The 22910-nt window shown below is 37.3% G+C and overlaps 1 protein-coding gene across 2 annotated transcripts in view; it reads right to left on the reverse strand.

Annotated features, from left to right (window-relative positions):
- KHDRBS2 (KH RNA binding domain containing, signal transduction associated 2) overlaps positions 1 to 22910 on the reverse strand; it is a 398703-nt gene that overhangs the window by 25102 nt on the left and 350691 nt on the right. Inside the window, exons 8-9 of one of the 2 annotated variants that reach the window (XM_075497292.1) lie at positions 20512 to 20538; positions 8934 to 9016 (exon numbers count right to left, since the gene is read on the reverse strand). In XM_075497292.1, the coding sequence (XP_075353407.1) occupies positions 8934 to 9016; positions 20512 to 20538 (110 nt within the window). The remainder of the gene's footprint in view (positions 1 to 8933; positions 9017 to 20511; positions 20539 to 22910) is intronic. The other variant, XM_075497293.1, reaches the window with a different exon arrangement.

The following is a 22910-nucleotide window of genomic DNA, read 5'->3' on the forward strand; positions in this document are numbered from 1 at the left end:
GGATAGTTCTTTCCACAACTAGTCTGCAGGAACTTTTTACAAAGCAAGTAGTCAAAAACAGTGGGACTGATTGATTAGATAAACGTATCTGATCATTGCTTTAAGCATTTACTAGACTCATTCTGCATTCAAGGAAGATCATTGACCTCTCTGTGTTTTCATTCTGAATGCATCAGAACATATGAATCTGAGAAATGCCGTTTACTAAAGTTCCTCAGCAAGACATTATGAAAGAGAATATGTGAATATGATTGTGAGTTTCTCAACGGCAACTCTAAGTCTTTGTCTTAAGACTGTTCAGAAATATTTGCTCCCTAGTTCTTTGGTATTCAATTAAACAGCCAAAGATCTTATTTTGACCCTGAGCATTTCTGCCATCTTTTGCTTGGAAATCCCTCCACAGCATTATAGCTGGGGATTCAATTGGAGGGAGAGTAGATATTTGGACACCTCAGGGAACACTGAACTATGCTACGTGTGGTAGGTAAAAACACACCAGAGACTGGCAAGAGATAGGAACTCACTAGAAGTCTGCCAGGCTTCTCCCCCCTCCCCAAATGTCTATCAGCAGGTGAGGAAACTGACAGCTGTCATTTGAAGACTGAATCCAGAAACAGGGATCAGAACCTATCTGCTGTACAACAGCCATTTGTTACTGGCAATGGTTTTCTCAAGTAACTGTTCTAATTAGATTTTGAGTTTTCAAATGAAGTTTTCCTTTAAAAATTTATCAAAAAAGGTTCTGCACAAAATGGAATGTAAGAGTCATTTCTGTCATGCAGGTAGAAGCTTTTCAGGAATTTTGACTCCAAGATCTTTAAAGAAAGCATAAGCTTTTCAGTTGTACAACTGTAGCACAGTAACGTGCTGATCAGCTGCTTGGATTTCTAGACTTTGCAGTGATGCTAATGAATTAATGCTGTTACATCACTTACAAGGACAAAGGTGGCCTCTAAACTGGGTGGCTCCAAGACAGCCACCACATCAGTAAAAGCTATGAGCAATCTGAATGCTGCTGCTATCTGTCCCTTATATCCACAGCAGAAGGTTTTTAGCAGCTCATTCTTGCAGAGTCGTGGCAGACTTATTTACTCTTCTCATGACTACAGAGGTCAGTGAGAAGACTGACAAAACAGGTTGTGTGTTGTAATTTGCACTAACTATTGTTGTATGTACCCTCGCACTGTTGTAAGAAGTCTATGTCAATACTTGAAACTAAATAGAGCATCTAAGATAGTTTATGCTTTACATGAGTTGGCCATGATATTCATTTCCTTTGTAGTGGCAAATAAAATTACTGTAACTCTTCAGTCTCTTGATACTTTTGTATCTAAGATTTTTTCCCCCTAATGAATTTTGCCCCTTTTCAGCATAAGGAAGGAGACAGTCTAAACCAGAAAGTTAATCCAGTGCTGCATTGTACTGTATTATGAGATATATTATAGTCTTCGGTTTGTATACATTTGTGTTTCTAGATGAAAATGCTACTTGTGAAAAATTAAGATCTGATATCTTTATTATGAGATCCTCCTGAAGGAATGGACTAGAATTATTTATTGTAATTTAACCCAGCATGAAAAACAGATGAAAGTCAGTATCCTAGTCTATTAGAGATACATTTACTTTTTTAGTGCTTGAAACATCAGATTTAATTTAATTGTTCCTAAAAGGATTTCTATCAATCATAAAACCCCCACAAATCAGAATGGAGTTTGAAAATGGGGTTACTTTCTTTTTATTTGTAACAAAACAGCTTCCTTAGTCCAATTAGATTATCCTGTGTTGTTATCTTGAAGTAGACCTAGTCATGCAAACAAAAAGGGGAAAAGGTAACAGAAAATAGAGCTAGAAGGGACCTCAAGATGTCACCTAGATAATTTCCTGTACCTATAAGCACACACATTTATTTACATGATTCTTTACTGAAATTTGTCTAATGTGGTTTTAAAAGCTATGGTGATGGAGATTACCAAGCACTCTAGTCCTGTGTTATCATTCCTCACTCCCTCCTAATGTTAATACTAAATTTCTGTTACTGAAACATAGGGCCATCATTTTTTGCTGAATCTGAAAGGAGCCTGGAGAGAAGAATAGTCCATTGGGTACGGTCCATCAAAGGACATGTGTGCCCAGCAGAACTATGTACCGCTGTCTTTACAAGTGTACTAGTCTGAAAGTGTTATTTTACTTGCAGCACTGCTTGTGAAGAATTCGTCTTTGGAAACAGATGTACATACAAAGTCTTGATATCTGGAGGTCAAGCAAGGGTAACCAGGATGAACTGGAGCTCAGGCAAATATACACTGCTGATGTAAATAATTCCTGGAGATTCAACTGGATAAAATATTCTTTGCTTTACTTCCTAAATCATTTTGCAGCATGTTTCTGCACTGAAGTGATTGTACTGTAAGCCACATAAGTGACAAAGGCTGAACTGTGGTCTATGTTATATTCCTGCATATCAAATCAGAAATAAGTGATCCCTAAATCCCCTGTACTAGCAGCCCACATTGCCGAAAAAGGAACTGTAAACACAAGCTGTACAGTAGATAGCATGAACTTAACAATAGAAACAAGAATAACCAGGAAAACAAAGTTTCTTTTCAAAGTCAATAACTTGTCATATATTCATTCTCAATGGTTGAATATGCTCTTGAAATTTTCAGTGGGTCTGAGTCATTATAAGAACGTTAATTAGAATTGCAGAGTGTATGACAGGTTGAACTAGTAGGTATTGCTATAAACATATAGTTACTGGGATACTACTACATTGATATGGTCATAGCAACTATCTGCCATAGCAGGAAAGTGGACATAGGCAGCATATATGCCCTGAAACTTGTTTTTCTCATTATATTTTTGTTACTAGCATTGAGAAACAGGAACCCAGTGGGACTTTGCACATGACAGCACAGCTATAGGTATGAACCACAGATAATTATATCTTTTGAATTAATATAATTCAGTTAGATGAAAGCTATACCAGTCAACTTGAAATTCTCTGATACTGCACCTTTCCTTTCTCTTTTCTTCAGTCCTCTAAGATAATTTCATTTTAGCAGTTATTTAACACAATGTAAGTTTTCAGATGATGTAAAAACTTAGAATTTATTTCAGATGTATTAATACCATCTTTCTTTACATTAAGATTTAGATTCTGTACTACCATTAACTTCTTAGAAAGGAAGTTCAGAGATGACATGACATATAACATGCATTTCTGCGTCAGAAACAGATTTGTTTGGTTGCTTGCTTAGCAGATGCAGGATGGGTTTGCAGTGTGCGTTTGACAGACTAAAAAGAAGTCATTGTCCCAAAACAATCTGCATACCAGCATGGAATGTGTGTGTCCAGAGGACTGTTGCCTATAGCATTACATAAAATATTTGCAAGATTAACAGTAAATATTTTGCCAAGAATTGCTTCAAGGCCCTAAAATTGGGTTACTGTCATTAGTGAGGCTGGGTCCAGGCAGGCCAGAGAAATGTCCTTTACCTATGTCATCTTGCAGTCACAGCATAGATGAAGATATGTCATGAGAAGGCCTGTGTCACTGTGAGATGGCATCTGTAACAGTAATGTTTTGCACTATTTTCATCTATCTTTTATCACTGAATTATTTATTCTTCTTGTCAGTATGTTACAGGTTTTCTGATATTTGTAAGTCTATTTCCAGCCTAGGATGGGAGTCACCGACTCCTCTTTCTTTAGTAAGCACCCACTCAGCAACTCATTTTGCAGCTTAACTATGTTTTTAACAAAAGCCAGACAGAACAAAAGACAGAAGAGCAAGCCAACCAACCAGCCCTGGAAGCCATTGCCAATATACCAACTACCTGTTCACAAAAACCAGAACTGATTGATGTGTCAGTGTTCATGCGGAACAGGGAAATTATATCAAACCCAAATTTTAAGCTTCAATGGACAATCATTGACTTCCTTTGCTTTTCCCTGTCAGGTGCCATTGTTCACACTACATACGGTTGGATAGGTTATGCATGAGTGGATTAGATAGAACATACCCTTCCTGGTTCGTCCCGTGACTGGCCAGTCAGTCCCTCAGTCCCAGATTTCCTTAGTATCTCTTCTGGCTGTGAGACATGGTACCTTTGAAATGAAACTGCTAGTGCTGGCAGACACAAAGGTCAGTGGAGATGACTATAGAGGTGGTAGCAGAGCTGAAAGTGGCTCTGCTGGCCATCATGGTTCTCAGCTGATTCATGAGCAACTGATCCACTTCCGCAAAATTATGCTGTTGGTCTTGGCTGAGGAGTTTGGCCACACTTTGCATGTGGTACAGTCGGATCCCCTACCAACCTTTGAGTAACCAAGGAGGCAGATCTTGTAGATCTTCTCACAAAACTTTTCATCCTTTTCTCCTGGTGATCTAGTGTTCTCAGCCCATGAATCCTGGACAGTGGTGGTGGTTCAACGGACTTAAAAGTTCCTGCTAAGAAAATAAAAAAGTGTATTATATTTTGAAAACTAATAGGATTCTCCTACATCTTCTGTGTTACAGCTGAGTTGGAAATTGATACTTCTACTATTTTGGAGTTTTATAAACTTGCTTCTTGCCCTGTAAAAATCATACTTATTTCTTTAAATCAATATCTGAGTGGGAATGGAAAGGCAGAATGGTTGCCACCACATGTTCCAACATGGTTTGAAGGTAAGAAGACATTGAGAATATCAGTGTGCTTAAACTGCTAAGAATCATCAAAAAGCGGACAAGCAGCATACCTTTACAGGCCTGCCCAGGAACGACATCTACCGTAGCAATGGAAATTGGGCAGCATCTGATAGAATGGCTCACAGGTGAGGGTTGCTAAACACCCTAGCTAAACACCTGTGCAGTGACAGTAATTTTGTTTAATGCCAGAATTCTGTTAGACAACCAGGATATATTTCTTACAAGTTTTTAAGTACCAAGGGTAAGGGGAGTCGAAAACCTAGATGGATATTAACTGGTGGCTGAGATGAGATGCTGCTGTTTGAGAACATCAGGCTAATTCTTTCCCTTACCTCCCTTCTGCACCTCACCATTGACACATATGAACAGGCAATGGTGAGGAGCAGGGATGGCAATCATATTCAGAAAGGGATTTTTACTTCTGAATAGCATGTCTAGGATTTATATTTTTAACCAAAGTTGTCAGACTAGAGGTTCAGGAGGTAAATCTAGCTGGCAGAAAGGGTTTGAGTATTCTCTGCCTGACTTCCAAGTGCCTAGGGAGTAGTGTATAAACTTCACAACTACTGAATATCTCTTGGTGTGTCTGGGCAGGCAGATGTACTTATCACTGAAAGCCATCTTCATACTGTATGGAAGGGAGAGGAAGAGAGAGGAAAAAGAGGTTTAATCCAGAAATTTGAAGTGCAGTGCAACATTGCCCATGGGAAGTATGTCAGATCTGATTTCTTCCCCTGCCCACTGAAATGGTTATTTCCTTGTTCTCTTTGGCATCGGACAAAGCTTCCATTCTAATTACCTTAAAAACTTTATTTTGACATCAGTATGAACAAATTTCTAAAATGAGCAGGGTTTCTAAGTGTCCTTGCTAAACCTGTAGTCTACCATGGAATCTTGTAAATAATGGTTATAGATGCAGTGGGGAAGGGCAGCCAGTTGTTCCTTTAAATCTTTGTCCTGAGGTTCCATCCTATGTTCTGGGTTGTCATTATGGGACAGGAAGATGAGGAAGAAAAAAGGTGGTTTTAGAAATACAGCTTCTCTTAGTTAAAGCAAGACATACCTCATGCAATATAGACTGTATTTGTCATAGCCCATAATTCTCTCCTTCCTAAAATAAATCTCCCCAAACATAATAAGGTACAGGTGGCACTTACCATAGTGAGGGTCCTGCTGTTCTCTTTCTTCAAGTTGCTTATTGTATCCATTTCAAAGTGCTCTTGAGGTGCCTCTTAGCTCAGTCAGCCACGCAGACTTATCGTGAGTTTCATTCCAGTCTGATCCTGAGACTCTGTCATGGTCTTTTCCACAAGTGACCCCATCCCCCTCTTTTGAGCTTAAAAATCAGACTGCTGTCATGAAGGACAGAGCTCTCTGTCTGGAAGGGTGGCAGTGGTAGAGTTCATTAGAGAAGCACCTATACAAAATGCAATACAGGGGCCTGCAACACTGTCCCTGACCTTTAGTACAAATCTTCAGGTAATTGTGCACAAAAGTACAGCATTTATCTCTACTTGCATCTGGATGGTCTTGGGGCTTGGTATTTTTGGCACTCCTTCTACTAAATCATAATCCTATGTTGTGGCACAGTCGTGTACGTCGATAGCATGCTCATTTTCTCTGCTGTTGGCACAGCCTAATTTATAAAGAAGTCTAAATCAGACCTCTTGGGCAATGAAGGACTAAAGGCCCCAAGAAGAAATATATATGGGCAGAAAGCCTCTGGTGAGCAAATGGGAAGTAGATATAAGGTCTGGAAGACAAAAGCATAGGTAACAGGGGTGGTGATGCCAGGCTGCCCAAACACTATCTTCACTCTGTGCATTGGGTGAGTAGGGGAACAAGGCACAACTTACTACATGCTCTGCTCTAAAGCATACTGAATTCAGCTTGCATTTAGACCATCCCGTCTATCTGTGCCCCCCACCCCAACACATTCTTCTATTTGAAGAAATGAAGAGAGTAAGGCTTGGTCAACATGCTGGTGAGACAGTCAGACGAGTTTGTACCTTCTCTAAGAATTTCCATACTGATTCCTTAATGAGCCATAAAAAGCAAATGGAAACTCTGCCCTTAATGTGAACAGAAATCTTGGTGCTCTGCATTAAGCCACTAACTACAATTTTTTCTTGTCTCATGCTTTAGAATTTCAGTCAATCCCTGCAGAGGGCAGTAATGATATTTTTCTCACCAAGCACAGACATTGTCTACAAGTTTTTGTTATTTTTTTTCCTGTAAATCACACACTGGATGAGAGGAATAAGTATTTTCAAGCAGTACTACTTATCTTCTTTGTTAGATGTGCACATGGTATGTCTTGCTCATATGATTGGATTATACTAATAACCAAGATGTGAAATTGGGAGAAACCTTTTTGATGTATACATCTAAGCAAATAATTAGGTCATACTATTTCATTATATCGTATTATTTTGGCTCAGTAAGGAATTCTGTGAAGCTAAATGGCCAATAAGGTACAGAAATCCAAATTGCATATCTAATGGTCCATTTCTTTAAATCTTTGAAATTAGAATTGTGTTGTTCCAAAAGTGCTCTCTTTGAAATCAATAGACTACTTGCAGCATTCACTGCCACTCAACATGGATAAGTATGACTGCGTGTCCTGCCATATATTACAAAAGGAAATGTTTTAGTGCAGATTTTAAATAGATTAGGTGTCCTGGAGGTAGCTCACGTTAGTAGAAACCATATCTGATGATGAAACTTAATAGCTGTTTAATTGACAAAATTATGTGACTCTTTATAAGTTTTCTTTCTTGAGTCAAATTATCACTGCCCGTTCTAGCTGGATTATAATACACTCCTCATAAACTTGATATATTTGTCATTTAGTTGCCTGGGACATCAACTTGCAAAGAAATTACAGGTTAATTCAGATGATATAAAGCGATGTCATAGCAGAGAGATTTCCAACTAATTATTATTTTTACACTGGAGGCAATATCTCCTGCGACAATTCACTATTGTAGCAAAAGATGGGCTGAATTCTTTTCAAAGAAGTTGGAGTACATTTGACAACAAGAATATCTACCTACGCAATGACATGATGGGTGCAGCTAGTAATGTATAATTACTTGAGGTGTTGTTAAAGTATACTTGATGGGGTTCACATTTAGGTGTGACAAATCCTTTTAAATATACTTCACTGATTATAAAAATACTTACAAAGTATTTTTTATCAGCTCAGGTGCCACTCACTACAGTAGTTCTGGAGCTTAACGTAATTCTGACAGGCATTTTCATCAGCAAAGCATTCAACAAAAAAGATGGTTAAACAAAAAGCAAGTATAAGGTCCTCTGGTCTTTGGAGTGCAGAACTCTGTATGTATACATTGCTTTCTTGCCCAGTGAGAATCACACTAACTCAGTTAAAATCTGTGTCTTTTCTTGTTAAAATTCCATTTGCCTTTCCACAATCTTACATGTACTCTTAGCAACCCATAAGAGCACTTTCTGAATAATTGGCTGAAGCACCCTTTTATCCTTCAGCTTAACCGTGAAAAAGATGTCATTCCATATTTAATAAACATGGACCAACCATTGAATTAATATATGAGTGCGTGTGGTGTATGAGTACATAAAAAGTGATCACTTTTGTTGCCTCATTTTAGTGACACAAATCATAAAAGATATGAATGCAATTTTCCCCATTATCACACAAAGGTCATAAAATAAATTTCCAAACTTGGTTGCTTTTATCAATTCTGAGAGTTGCTGAGAAAGTAACTGGCTGAAAACAGATCATTTCAGTCTTACTTCAGGCATGCAATTCCCTTCTATAGTTTACCTTGATGGTGGATGCCAACCAGTGGCAGGTATTTACCATCATCATTATTTTTTTTTATTTCCCTCTGTTTTTGCCCAAAACATTGTAAAAGCCATAAATATGAGATGCCCTTGACAACTTCACACTAGTAAAGGAAAAAAAATTGCACAAACAAGTTCAGAATGACATCAGATAGGAAAATGATGTAATCACTTGCTTTTTAAAAAAATACAGTTAATTTGCACCAATTTTAAAAGTATAGCTGCTTGCATTTTGGCTTCATCTGAATAATTCTGTATATAAATTCTGACTGCCATTATTACTTTTTGACAGCTTTTTAAAGTACTGTGAGATTTTGTAGAATTTAAGGTGGAAAATAAAACAGGAAATTTACATGAAAAGCTAAGAGAAAAACAGTGTTCTTTGAAAAATTAATGTAAAAGTACAAATGCTTACCTTTGTGTTTGGGTGGCATAACTGTTATCATATGCCTCATAGCTCGGATCATCATATTCACCCCCATATCCATCATCATATCCCTAAGGGAAAATAGAACACCACAGCTTAGAAGAGTGATAAATCAAAGCATATCATCAAGCTGTAAAAGTAACTTGCATCAACATAGACGTGCTATGTTTGCCCAGTATTATGTAAAACACGCAGCCTACTGATGAGAATTGACAATCGTGAAGAACAACCTGTATGTTGCAAGGGTAAAGAAATCAGTTACTCATTTAAGAACCCAGCTTATTCATTGATAAACTGTGGTGTATTGTCCAAACCACAGCGCTTCAGTGGGATTTACGTAGAATACTGATGAATGATAACAAAAACAATAATTTCCTAGCAATTTGTTATATAAATGGTTCCATAAATACCTATAGGTGAAATGAACAAATGGCAGGAAAGATATATTGACTGTACAACATTACTAAGAATGTTATTGTGATAAGATCATAATATTCAGTCTATTTAAAAAAATCCCCAAACCAAACAACCTATAAGAAACAATATTTGTGCATGTTTGTGGAGGAAGTAATGGGTTATGATTTTATAAATAACTTACAGCAAGCACCTTTTCCTTCACTGAGCATCCCACTCTCTTTAAAAGCATGGTTTTCTGTGACAAGCTAACGAACACTTTAATACAGGCTCCTCCCATCTAACTTAAGGGTCCTAACTGAAGGGCTCAGACAAATGCCGAGTCTGCCTAGGCTAGAGAGACACAAGTAACTTCAGAAGGTGGTTCAGGTGGTTCAGAAGGTGGTTCTAATGCCTGAATCTTCTCCTGAGGGAGCCATGGGCAATTATGATCCACTGTAGCTGCCTCTGAACCAAAGAGTGCTCAGGAATTGGACAATAAATGAATAAAGAGATAATCCAGGGGATGACTTTTCATATGTTCTTTTCATACAACAGGACAACAGAGTAGACAAGAAATGCTGTATGGAAACACATTTTTTTTTCCCCTATGAATTTTAGGAGCCAATATTTTTAGTTAAATAGAAATCAAATATTTTGTAGTCACAAGAAAATTTTCCTGTTATAGGAAGTGCTAAAGGAAATAGGGGGCTTAAAACTATTTGACTTAATATTAATTACAGCAGAAGGCAATTTTTTTTTCCGCCATAAGCTATGCAAAGTGTAGTTAGGTTGGGGTAGGAGGGACAGTATGAGGCAGCTCCAAAATAACAGTAGTCCAACAAACAATCACTCTGGTACGCTATCATAACCATATAAAGTGCAGTGTTAGTTTGGTACTTCATTATTTCTGCTAATTAAACTCCATAATGGTATTGAACTAGACTTCACTGGTATGCCTGATTTAAAGAAAACACTCAAAGGAGGAAGCATTCAGTTATGTCTCCTTAGGTCAAGCATACTAAATCTGCCTGTCCTTCTGGTCTCCGACCCAGCAGTGAGGGTGAGTGTGAATTCCAGGTGGGAGACTTCACCCCTGGGGTGCTGTGTGGCTTGAAGGAAGGACAGGACTTCAGATGGTGACTCCAATTCTCAGGCACCCGTGTCAGCTTGCAGTAAGGGGAAGCTTTTCTGGGCAGGAGGAAGAGTCCCATTTTGAGACTGGGGGAATGGCCTCTCCCAGAATCTGAAGTTCACTCAAACCTTGTCATCTTCCATTTCAGGTGGAAGTGCACCAGTTTGACTTGCCTTCATTAGTATAAACTCATAGCAAAAAGTACAGTTAAATGTATATCCCTGCAGACTACAGTGATATATTTAACATTATATAGCTAAATACACAATCTTGCTTCTGGGGACAGGATGAGAGAAACAATGAACCACAGGAGGCAGATGTTAGTCACATCGATTAGTATGCTACTGGGTGGGATCCTGCTACTGTGAAGATGAGGGTGATGCAAGTTCCTATATAAAGTCAAATATCTAGAGGAAAGGCATTTTGGCATGCTTACCCTGCATATGAGAGAACAGGAAAGGCAACAATTACAAATTAGCGCTCTCAGTTTCTTGACGCCTGAGGTGGATCAACGTTCAGCACCAGCAGGGCAGAGAACACTTGTTAATATTTGACACTTCTGTGGGTTCACGTTACAGGTTTTAACAGCCTCCCTAAAGGCTCAGAGCAGGTCAATACAGTGCAAATGATTCAAGTGGAATGGTTGGAAAACAACGACAGAATAAAAAAAGCACAGTGTATCTTTAATAAAGAAAAAGTATTTTCTGGATAACATTCTCTTATTTGTGTCAATCTGTATGAGAATTATCTTCTAATCCTACAGGTGAACTATTTATGTAAGGTACATACTAGCATTTTTTCAAAGTTTAATACGGTGTATTGTATCCAGACACCCTTGTCCTGAAGAAGCCTTTAGGCATCTAGAATTGAGATCCAAAATAGCTCCTTTCACATCCTTGAAGTGCCTCAAACTCACTGAGCATTTTTCTTCTCTTTAACCCTCAGGTCCCCAGAACCTACAACTTTAATGTTTGAAAGTATTTCTTGCATGCACATTTTGAGAGATGAAACACCCAGCTCCCATGCAGAGATCCAGAAGCTATGAGATGGATGACGTTCAAATTCACATCCTCTGCGCTCTGTGTGTGATGAGGACAGTGTTCCCAAGAGCAGTTCTGTATAAATCCAGAGACCAGAACCCAGGATGCTCTCTCCAAAGGCAGTGCAATCTTTTACTCAGCAATAGTCAGACTCCTTCATGCGCTCTCTAGGTCTATTAGTCCTTGTATTAAAAACAAACAAACAAACCAACCATATTAAATTGATAACTTTCTGTATATATATGCTGACAGGAACAGAGCTGTCCTCTTAGAGAATCTAAGTAAGTTACTAGTGCTGTATCCGCAGCTCATTGAAAGCAAAAGGATTGATTACCCATACTGTCAGTGTTTTGAATATGATATTTTTTCTTCTATAATTTCTACAATTGCATTTATTTCACCAGAAATCTTCACATATATGTGTATAACACATAGACCTTCCATCCTATGTGTGAGTTCTAACACCTTTTAATTGAGGTCTGTGCTTTTCAAGCAGAAATATCTCAGATAAAGCAACTTTGGGCCTGATCTGATCAACGTCCACCACTGGAGAATCCATCTCCACACTCATCAGAATATTAGAAAACTTGTACGAAACGTTGATAGGGTCAAGCCACCGTGTTTCAGTGAAGGGGAGGAAAGAGCTTCCCTAAATCTTCAGAGTTCTTTGAAGAGGTTAATGAGGGCAGAGATAAGCAGGACCCGAGCGAAACAGGTTCCTTTGAACTCCAGCAAGTTAGTGATGAGGTTTGATTCTCGAGGCTATCTCAGGGACTGGGGTTGGTTGCCTGGGAAGACTCATTTCCTGTGTGAGGAGTCTTTTTCCCCATGGTAGCTGCTGCCACCATTCAGAAGAAAAGGCTTACTGGAATGAACTGAAAAATATCAAACGGGGGAACTATTAGAAATATTCAAAGGTAAACTGATATCCACTTCGAGGCTAGGTTTTTATGCCAGGGTATCATTATCTCAGGTATTTCTTAATAAAACATTTTTCCAAAACATAAGAAAAAGACCTCTTTACTTTGTGTCAGGGAAAAGGAAAGTGAGTCTTTCAATAACTAGGATTTGCTCTGGCCTTACAGTGATACATCGTGAACTGGAGATAAAGGAACAGAAATACACATCTGGAGCTGCAGTGGGGCTAACAATGTTTATAAACAATTATGGATGATTTTGAGGAGTTTTAGTATAGTTTAGAGTTAAAAAATAATAACCAAAAAAAAAAAGGAAAAATTAAGGAAAATGTTAAAATACAGCTCAATTCAAGAAAAGACTAATTTTAAATGAGCATATTTAAGTATTTACCAGTCTTTCCCCACAACGTGTGATAGGAAAAACTCTTAGAAGAATCTCAGAATAGCACATGAAACTAGCATTGGGAACACTCACTTCAGGAGCAAATACACACTACTCTACCATTGATAAAGAAAATTATAGTCGGGGAAAAAGGGGCATAGAAGAAAAAAGGGACATAAATTGGAAAAAAGGCTTATATTCTACTACCTGAGAAAAAGCTAAGTATCAATTTGACTCAACACCCACAATATCATTGAGAAAGATTTATTAATTTAGATTTACTCAAATCCTCTCCAAGTTTCAGATGCTGAAACAAATAATAGAAATACAAACAAAATAATAAGTATCATCAGTAAGAAGGGTATCATAATCTAACACAATCTGATCTCTTTAAATATGAATTTCCTACTTAATGTTAAAACCCTATTTCAAACAATAACAGTCCACACTCAAATGCACCAAGTTTAAATCACCTCTTCTCTGAATAGCCCTAGAAAATACGATTTTCACAGCATGCTCTGAAAAATTGTAGGTTTCAGCTCTGGGAAACCAAGAAGGAAAATAATTCTAATACGTCTAATGAAAACTGCCCTATTCACAATATGTTACGTATGTCCTGGTAATACATGATGGAATACATTGTAAGGAAGTCAAAACTAGTTAGTTTTTTATAGAAGATAGCTCAACTCTTTCTAAAGTAGCAAACTGCAAAATATCTAGACTTTTTTTTTTAAAAAAAGCAACACACAACAGTAAGTTCAAGTAAAGTGAGTTATGCAACTCTGTACTTTGCAAATACGTGAACAAGAAAAGTGTCTGCAGTCATGGTAGCCCTTCTCATTAGCTGCACCCAGCAGTACACAAAAAGTAATACTGTAGCTCAGAGAATGTGAGGGTATAAAAATGAACCTCTAATTGTAACTCTAAGTAAAACCAGTTGTTTCCCAGTAAAGGGGCCTTTGCAGTTTCCACTATTTTCTTCTCCTTGTTTCTATAAATCTACAAATGCTGTCTCACTCTCTTTTCTGTTGTGAGTTGGCCACATCCATATTTTCTCACACATCCATAACACCTTAGCTTAGAAGGCTAAAAGCAAGTTGTCTACCACTGACCTAGCAGTAGATTCCCATACAAATCACAGGGTAGAAATAAAACATTTTTAAAGGGCAATTCATCCCACATACTTTTGACACCTATTTGAGGACAAGTTGAATTGCTCTCTAAATAAGAACTTTCTTTCCAATGACTATAAAGGGAGCCCAGGATGGATGTGTTAGATTTAGATAACTAACCTTTAGGTATGTAAGTTAGTTCATTGTTTGAAGGAATTTATTGCTCAGAGAAAGCTGAGCGTGTAAAAATCAGTGCTGCTTAGCTTAATTTTGAAGCAACCTGACACCCAGAATGTAATCAGAATGCTGTGAATGATGCGTGGGGATGGGTGGGCATGTCAGAATAGCATCTCAAACAGACAGCACTCTGTTCAGAGATCTCAGGTTAGACAGTCTGGCACGCAACTGACTACACACCTACATCTCAGGAAATGCTAACAACTATGGGAAGTCTTAAATCCCACTCCTTTTACTCGATATGAAACATTGGAGAGAAAATAGAGAAATACATCTGGGACGCCTTCTTCTTCCAGATGTGTGACTCACGCCCTTGGCTAGTCAAACTGCCTGTTTGCCTTAATGAATCTTAAAATTTTTCCTGCAAAAAGCATTTAAGGTGATTAAATCACGTCACAGAGAAATGGCAACTTTAGCCAAAGTTAAAAGCAGATCACAGCTATTATACTTGGACCTGTACTACTGTCACCTCCTTCTCTACTTGTTCCTTTTAAAAAAGCAGCAGACAGCGCTGTCATTGTGTGCTCACAACGATTTGAGAGTGCTGAGCTGGCTGAGCCTCTCTAAAGTGCTGTAAGGGGGAGGACTTACCTTCCGTCACAGTCACACTCATGAGTTTGGTGCTCAGTCCCCAAGTTGTTCTAAGGTGGGGGCAGCTCCGAGTAGATGTAGAGGAACACATCTCAATATATTAATTTTATGTAATTTAGACAAATGGCAATTTCTCTCTACTGACTATAAAGAGGAGTAAAAACTGTAATTACTTTAGATTTGGATTATTCAGTGTTGAAAACCTGCAGTTAGAGCAGATGAATCTCACTGAAGTACCTGGGAAGTTAGTCTGTTGCTAAGCAAGGATTCCCAGATTCTAATTTATGCTTAGAAACTGAAATTCTGACTAAATTATTCCGTAAGTAGGTATGCCTGCTATGACAGCTGGCCTTGGATTCTTCAGCTATACTTCCAGGGTCAGAAAAAAGAGAAACTAGATATTATCAGTTTGTTGAAGATGATATATATCCCCTGCACTAGTGAGATCTACCAAGCGTTTTGAAGATTAACTCAAAGACAAGTAGAGTGGCACTATATCCATCAAAATGATAAATAGTAGTAATAATAAAATAATGCTGAAATTAAAATAGTAATACTAATCAATTGAAAAATCAGAGCTCTGTGTTACAGACTTCATAAATGCAATATATGAACCAGAGTGTACAGTGCTGACAGCCCAGAGTAGATGTGCTTGCCAGAGGCAATGAAGTAATCTCAACACATTGGACCTCTTAATGAAATCAGTCTTATTCTTCAAATAACAGCAATGGGAAACACCTTTATAACTGAATGGTAAAACATGTAGAAGTGAACATTTTTCACATAGTCATGGAAATATACTTGAAATTTCAGTATAATCACAGTCACAGAGATTTTTGCAAATTCAAAGCAGAGAACATAAATGAGCTATTCATGCCCTCATATTTCAATAGTTTAAATAAACCTCATGTTGAACAATTAGGGTAATAAGAGTGAGTCAAACTAAACAAGTTTGCTACCCAGAATTCCTAAAATTGATTGTATTCAAGATAAAGATCGGGCAGGGGCCACAGAAGCAAATAGCTGTGCAGTGCCAAAGCAGTCACAGTAAAACAGAATCTCAGATACTTCAAGAAATTGCTGTGTACTCTCCTAAAATTTTTTTCTATTTTTTCTGTAAGTTTTCAACTAAATGCAAAATGAATGAATAACACTTAAAATACATTTTGGTGTACTGAAAAAGAAAATCAGAATGGAATGAAAATGTAAAAGAAAATTTAATAGAAATGAGACTTTTCTTACTCCTTCCATATTTGCAAGACTGTAGCCTGCAGCATAATTTGCTGCTGCAATTATTATACTACAGCATTCATCTGACTAACATCTTTATTTCTTCAAATCCTTCTGTTAGCTCTCCTATGCTCATGAAGTCGCATTAAAACTTCTAATTCATGTGTCAAAGCTCTGTATAATCAGCTACTACTTACATCCATTTAACTTGTCACACTTTCCCTGTCCCCTAACCTTGCTACCATCAACACTGAAACCATTTCTTCTCCCATTTTACTTGTGCTTTTTTTCATATTGCGTCTCCTTATGGAATAGCATCCTAACCTCAGTGTCAATCCTTTAGTCAGTTCCTATTGCACAGGAATGTCTTGCAGAAACATCTCTTTCTTCCAATATCAATAAAATGACTTATTTTAGTAATAAGCAGCAAGTGGAGATGAAAAATAATCCAAGGTATCTTCTCTGTGTATCTGCAATAACTTGTACTTTTGCACTTGTCTATGATTCTGAGATCCCTGAAGAAAGGATTTTTTAATTGTTATTTTTACTGATGACTTGTACTGCTTTACATAGTACTTGAGTGATAATATATTACAGTAGCAAGTTGCTCTGGTGACAATATATCACATAAATGGCATTTAAATGAAAGATTTATTTTTCCCATGAACTGAAATGAAATGAATAGAGTAGAAAGCAGCCTTCAGCTGCTAAGGGAGGATGGGCTGTAATACACCCACTATTAGTTTTAATCTCTTTATCATATCTAATATTTCTCTTTCCAAAATTTCAGGCAAAGCAGATGGTGAAATTCTTGCGAATCCTGATGCTCCTGCAGCTGTATAATCGATAGATGGAGCTGACATAAAATCCGTCCATGGAGCAGTAAGGTTTCTTGTATCATAGATACAGTAACCATTATAAGTATCTACTAAAGACTAACAACTCTTCTGTTTGAGTTTAGCAACTTATTGATGGTTTAAAGAATTTCACAATGGTTTGACTTGCTATACACAATGCCTTAAAAGTAAACCATTTCAACCTTAAATAAGCTTTATAATAATCCTGGAAATGAAATATCCAGGTCTCAAATGGTTGGAAATTCCAAGGAATTCTCCTTTTTATTTTCCAACTCTTGAAAACTGGACTGGATTGTCCAGCTCAGAGTTTGTAAATGTGCAAGTAGATGCTGAGTTACCAGCAACGAGCAGAAATGCTTTGATAGGTGCTTTACAGGACATTGAATTGCATTTAATTTTAAATCAAATTTTACTCTGATGTATTATGAATGCTGGAAGTAGGCAGATTAAATACAACTTGGCCAAATGCAAGATAATGTGCTCTAGTAAATACATCCTCAAATTCTATAAACTGCCTGCGTCTCAATTTACAGAATTCCCTCAGGAAAAGACTTGTAGGAGTCATCATGATTAACAGCTAGGAGATCTGTCCAATTTTACTGCAGCATTAAAACAAAAAAGCTCCAAAAAAATAGCCTTATATCTTCTATGTCAAGAAAAGAAAAGAAAAGAAAATACATAGGTTAATTCTATGTGCAGTTCCATTGTTTTTGATCTCTTTTTATCCTCTATTTCAATATATTTAACCACTTAGGATATATTTAACCACATAGGATTCCATGAATTAGTAATACATAACAGTAACAAAACCTCACAGTGGAATTAGAGACAAAATTGTAAAAAGTGCTCAAAACACAGGGCAAATAAAGATTTATTTATTTATTAATCCTGAAGCAGGTCTAGATGAGAGTGCAGACATTCTTAATGTTGGAAACTTTATATCCTAATCTTTGGCAGACACCCCACACCTTTTTCATAAGTTATATCTCTTGCTGAATCAAATTCCAAATGTCCTAGATTGTTACAAAGATAGTTCATTACATATTTCCTAGAACCTAATTTTACAGAAAAATATTTCTGAAAATAAATTTGGACAACGTATTTTAAATTGTCTTGTTTATGTAACTTGTGCATTTTGCATAATTTTTGATTCTTTACATAAACATTTTAACTCTTACATTTATTTTGCTTACCTTATAAAAGACCACAAAGCAGTATTTAGAAGACATAACAAAGGTAATTCTTATTTGGCATTGTTTTAAGCCATACAGCTAAATAGTATTTCACCAGTTCCACAATACCTTTGATTTAATTTTTCAAGTTGCAATCTGAATATTGTGTCTCATCAATTTATATACTTGAATTTATATACTTGAATATATACTTGATCAAACTGTTTCAATTGATGAAACTTTTTTTTCATTCAAACTTAATTTTTGAAGAGTTGACATAATGAAACTTACTGTGAAAAATATAGGTAGATATTAAAAGTTATGAAAATTAATCTAGTACCAGGGAAACTAAATGTTGATATCAGCTGCAGAAGAGATGAACTCATTTTTTTTCTGCTTATGACAATGATTAAACTTATTACACAAGTGCTGCTTACAGTGAATGCAGCAATGTCTGCACTGCTGCTAATCATGTTTGAATGAAAATGTTCCTGGAAATTCTTCTTGGTCCTGTGTACTGTACAGGAATAAAAAAAGAAAGTGCCTACTCACAGCATCTTCTTAACTGCAATATTTAATTTTCTAACAGATATTGTCAGACGAGGAAATACAGTTTAGCATGATGTATAAAATGCAAGGATTAGAGGTAATGCAGAATTTTATTCTTGGTTTTAAAAGAGATGTAAGAAGAGTGAACTTAACTAGCACAATATTGTACAGGAATTATTGCAGAAAGGCCAGGTATAATTAAAAGCAAACATGTAGAATGTGATGGGACTTCTCATTTGTGAATATAATAATGAGCAAAACAGGAAAAAGTGGTTAATACTTATTGAGATACTTAGAGGTAGTCTTTAAATTGTTATTCCCTCAAGTTTGAGCATGCAATTAGAGAAGTTAGGGGTGGAAAAGAACAGATCACATATTAGGATCTGTGCTGCTTTTGGCTGGGATAGAGTTAATTTTCTTCATAGAAGCTGGTATGGGGCTATGTTTTGGATTTGTGCTGAAAACAGTGTTGATAACACAGGGATGTGTTAGCTCTTGCTGAGCAGTGCTTGCACAGAGTCAAGGCCTTTTCTGCTTCTCACCCCACCCCACCAGCGAGTAGGCTGGGGGTGCACAAGAAGCTGGGAGGGGACACAGCTGGGACAGCTGACCCCAACTGACCAAAGGGATATCCCATACCATATGGTGTCATGCTCAGCATGTAAAGCTGGGGGAAGAAGAAGGAAGGGGGGGACATTCAGAGTGATGGCATTTTGTCTTCCCAAGTAACCATTACATGTGATGGAGCCCTGCTTTCCTGGAGATGGCTGAACACCTGCCTGCCCATGGGAAGCAGTGAATGAATTCCTTGTTTTGCTTTGCTTGTGCACGCGGCTTTTGCTTTACCTATTAAACTGGCTTTATCTCAACCCATGAGTTTTACCCTTCTGATTCTCTCCCCCATCCCACCAGCAGGGAGTGAGCAAGTGGCTGTTGTGGGGCTTATCTGCCAGCTGGGGTTAAACCATGACAGAGCTCCTGTCAAATATGATTGTTCCTTTCAGCACATTTTCTAGCTCTTTCTCTAATCAAATTCTAAATATTGCCAGTAGTAGGGATTCCACCATTTCTCTTGGGAGACTGTCTGACAGCCTAATAGATCTTTGTGTCAGACACCTCTGCTAACTTTATCCCGTACAACTAAATGTATCTCACTGTAGCAGTGAGATGTATTCTCCCAACTCAGTATTCTCCGACCTGTGTTATATTCTTCCGTTTTCTTTTAAAAATAATTCAAATATAAAGATTCAAAATCAAATGCAACCCTGACACAGACAGAGATATACTGATCAGAAGATGCACAGCAACAAGCCAGAACCCCCAAATCTTCATAAAAACCTTATACACATCCCTACCTCCACTAATCCCTTCCTTTTCCTTGGGTCCAGCAAACAGATGTGCTGGAAAAGATGTCCAGTCATCTTTGACTGCACTGGATAAAAAGTGCCAAACACTACAACTAGCCCCCTAAAGCAGAAGCCTTCTAACACAAGTGGCTCTCAGGTGGTGATAGATGACGTGCTTGAATTAAATCCTTAAAGTCTGATGGAATTTTATTGCATTAAAATCCATCCAGAAAGTCGCAGGAAGTCCGTACAGACCTCAGAATATGGCTTTCGTAGCAAGACGCTCAGCTTACTCAGCAAGCCCTTGTGCTGTGCACCAGATTGGATTTGCAGATTCTTTTTTAAGGTGACCAAAGGGATGCAGATATGGATCACGGTAACAAAATCCATATTAAATCGAGAATGAAAATCCTGTTATTACGTATGGCATATTCCTAGACCCTGGTGCAGCCTGACTGTCGTGCTGCAAACACAGATGCGTTGTGATCCCAGATTGTAGCAAGACACAAGAAGGAAGGAGGAATAGTAAGAACAGCTTCCCTTATTGAATGCTACACTCTGTCTACCATGCAGCTGTAATCACTTTGGTCTAGCTTAGTCTTTACCTGCTGGCTATCATTCATGGTTGAAAACTCAGAAAATAGACTGGATATTTGATACATTAACTGAGTTAAGTGCATTAAAGGTACAGAATCAGGTAAAATCGACATACTGAAAACACTAAGTTTTTCATAGAGACACTAAGTGTATCTCTATGCTAATTCTTCTAATGCTCGCCAAGGAATAAAAAGAAAGAAAAAGCATAAGAAAAGGTAAAAAAAGCCCAACAGCCCTGTTCATTGTGAGACTATTCATCTCAGAATAGTGATTCTGATCTTTCGTGACACAGCCTGTCAACAAATGAAGAACAAAAAATGATTAAAAATATTTATGGACTCCCAATCAGTCCAGTTAATACTAGTACTGATCTCCATGTACCATACAGAAGTAGTAGTTCACATCTAATGATACCTCTTCTACCCTAAATACTGTAATGGAGACACCAAAAGCAGAGTTCAACAACCTTCTCAAGCGTGTCTAGGGCTGGATTCCCAAAGCTGTACAGACCATCCTGGGCCAAGACTGCTCCAGCTGCTGTGCAGTCTACTGATGGTGTCCAACACTGTAATTGCAAATGGACCTGGAGAATCTCAATGTTTATTTTAGTCCATCTCTTTAGCTCGCAATTTAATTTTTACTAATATATCTCCATCTCTGCAACTATTTATTTTAATATATTTATGAATCAAAAATTAACAAGATATTGAATATAGGGACATTTTAACATGCACTGGTTCATGGAAGGCATAATCATACCAACTTTATTGTTCTACTTTACACTCACCACTGCTTTGGAAAAGGTGCCATTCTAGATTTTGATGAGCTCCTATAAACCAAGAGCAAGGTTTCTAGCTGACCACTGCAATGATAACATCTGATATAGTTGTAAAAATGTTTTGCACTGTAGAAACCTAAGTTTTTGTAAGAAACATGTTCTTCTACTGTACACCATATAGCAATACATTAAGGAATATATATGTATAAATTCATATACATACATACGCACACAGGCACCTATCTTGCTCTTGGGTAACAGCAGTATTTGCATCCCTTTCATTCAATTACATTGTATGAGTGTACACGGTTTTGAGGCTCACTAAAAAGGATGGAAGGCAGAAAGTTATGGTCACTATAACTTAAACCTCTGGTGAGAAGTAATTTCTAGTTCCTCTTTTTAACAACTACATTAGACAAATAGTGTCAAATGTGACAGGCTGACTACTTTCTAAAAGAAAAAATGTTTGAAGAAATTATTCTCTGGCCATAGAAGTGGAAGCACAATATAGATTGCAGGAAACATTTGACTGATGTACTTGAAATCTTGTGTTGTTGCTGGTTTTTTGAATGAATAAATTTTGCTGTCATTCCTTAGAATTTCTCACTAAACTCAGAACCCTTTTAGCTCCATATTCAGCACTGAAAATAATTCTGTGTGATTTTAGTTCTTCAACAGTTTAAATTTAAAAGCTTGCGTGCCAAGTCATTTTGCATTAATCTTCTAGAGAGAACTATGTGTCATCCCATCCCTGCCCTGCAACACAGACAAACATACGCACGTGACCAGAAGCTTACGAAAGCAATTCCTACACAAAACAGTTCTGTTGTCTCTCCAGTTTTCTAGAAAAACCCAAGATTCTTATAAAAAGAAGCTTTCCATCATGACCTACCACTCAGGCCATTTCCTCAGTTATTATATTTCCCTGTATGCCATAAAAGACTTAGCTTTAACCTTTGTTTATTTTTATGGAGGCAACTTTCAGCTTTTTTGTTTGTTTCATTTTATTTTTACACAGGGATATTTTTATGATATGAAATACAGACAGCAATACATCTTAATTCTACTTCATCAAGAGAAAGCAGGGCAATGGAATGAAAAGATATAATTTGTTAATTACTATTTCCTTTTAAACACTGTTTCAGCACTTTACACACTCACCTTTATCTGGTTTATGTCGTGATAATAACTTGCCCTGGATAAGATAAAAATCTAATTGTGTCTCAGATCTTCTTTGTTTTAAATGGCAAGAATGTTAAAAGGAATTTTTAAATTGAATTCTTTGAAATGTATATCTGGTCTTAGGCAGCAAGTTCAAAAAGCCACTATGTCAGTTTTGGAAGTTCTGAAGGATGGAGTGTTCATAGCTAAATAACGAAGTCAAAGAGGAGGAGTTGGCATTTATTCAAGTAGAAAAGGAGTAGCATATGGATACAATTTTTTCACTATCATTTCAGAGAAGAGGCCAACTAACTCTTAGACTGCTTGAATATTTAAAAAATGAGCAGAAGGTTATTCTCATCTTACAAGCTCTAATGACAGAGATTGAAGATACTGTCACTATTCTTTAAAGTCTCAACATTTTCTAAAAAGGGATGGGTCTTGCTGGTAATGTTTCATCACTAACTG

The sequence above is a fragment of the Mycteria americana genome, chromosome 3 (genome assembly GCF_035582795.1).
Source record: "Mycteria americana isolate JAX WOST 10 ecotype Jacksonville Zoo and Gardens chromosome 3, USCA_MyAme_1.0, whole genome shotgun sequence".
Taxonomy (NCBI): Eukaryota; Metazoa; Chordata; class Aves; order Ciconiiformes; family Ciconiidae; genus Mycteria; species Mycteria americana.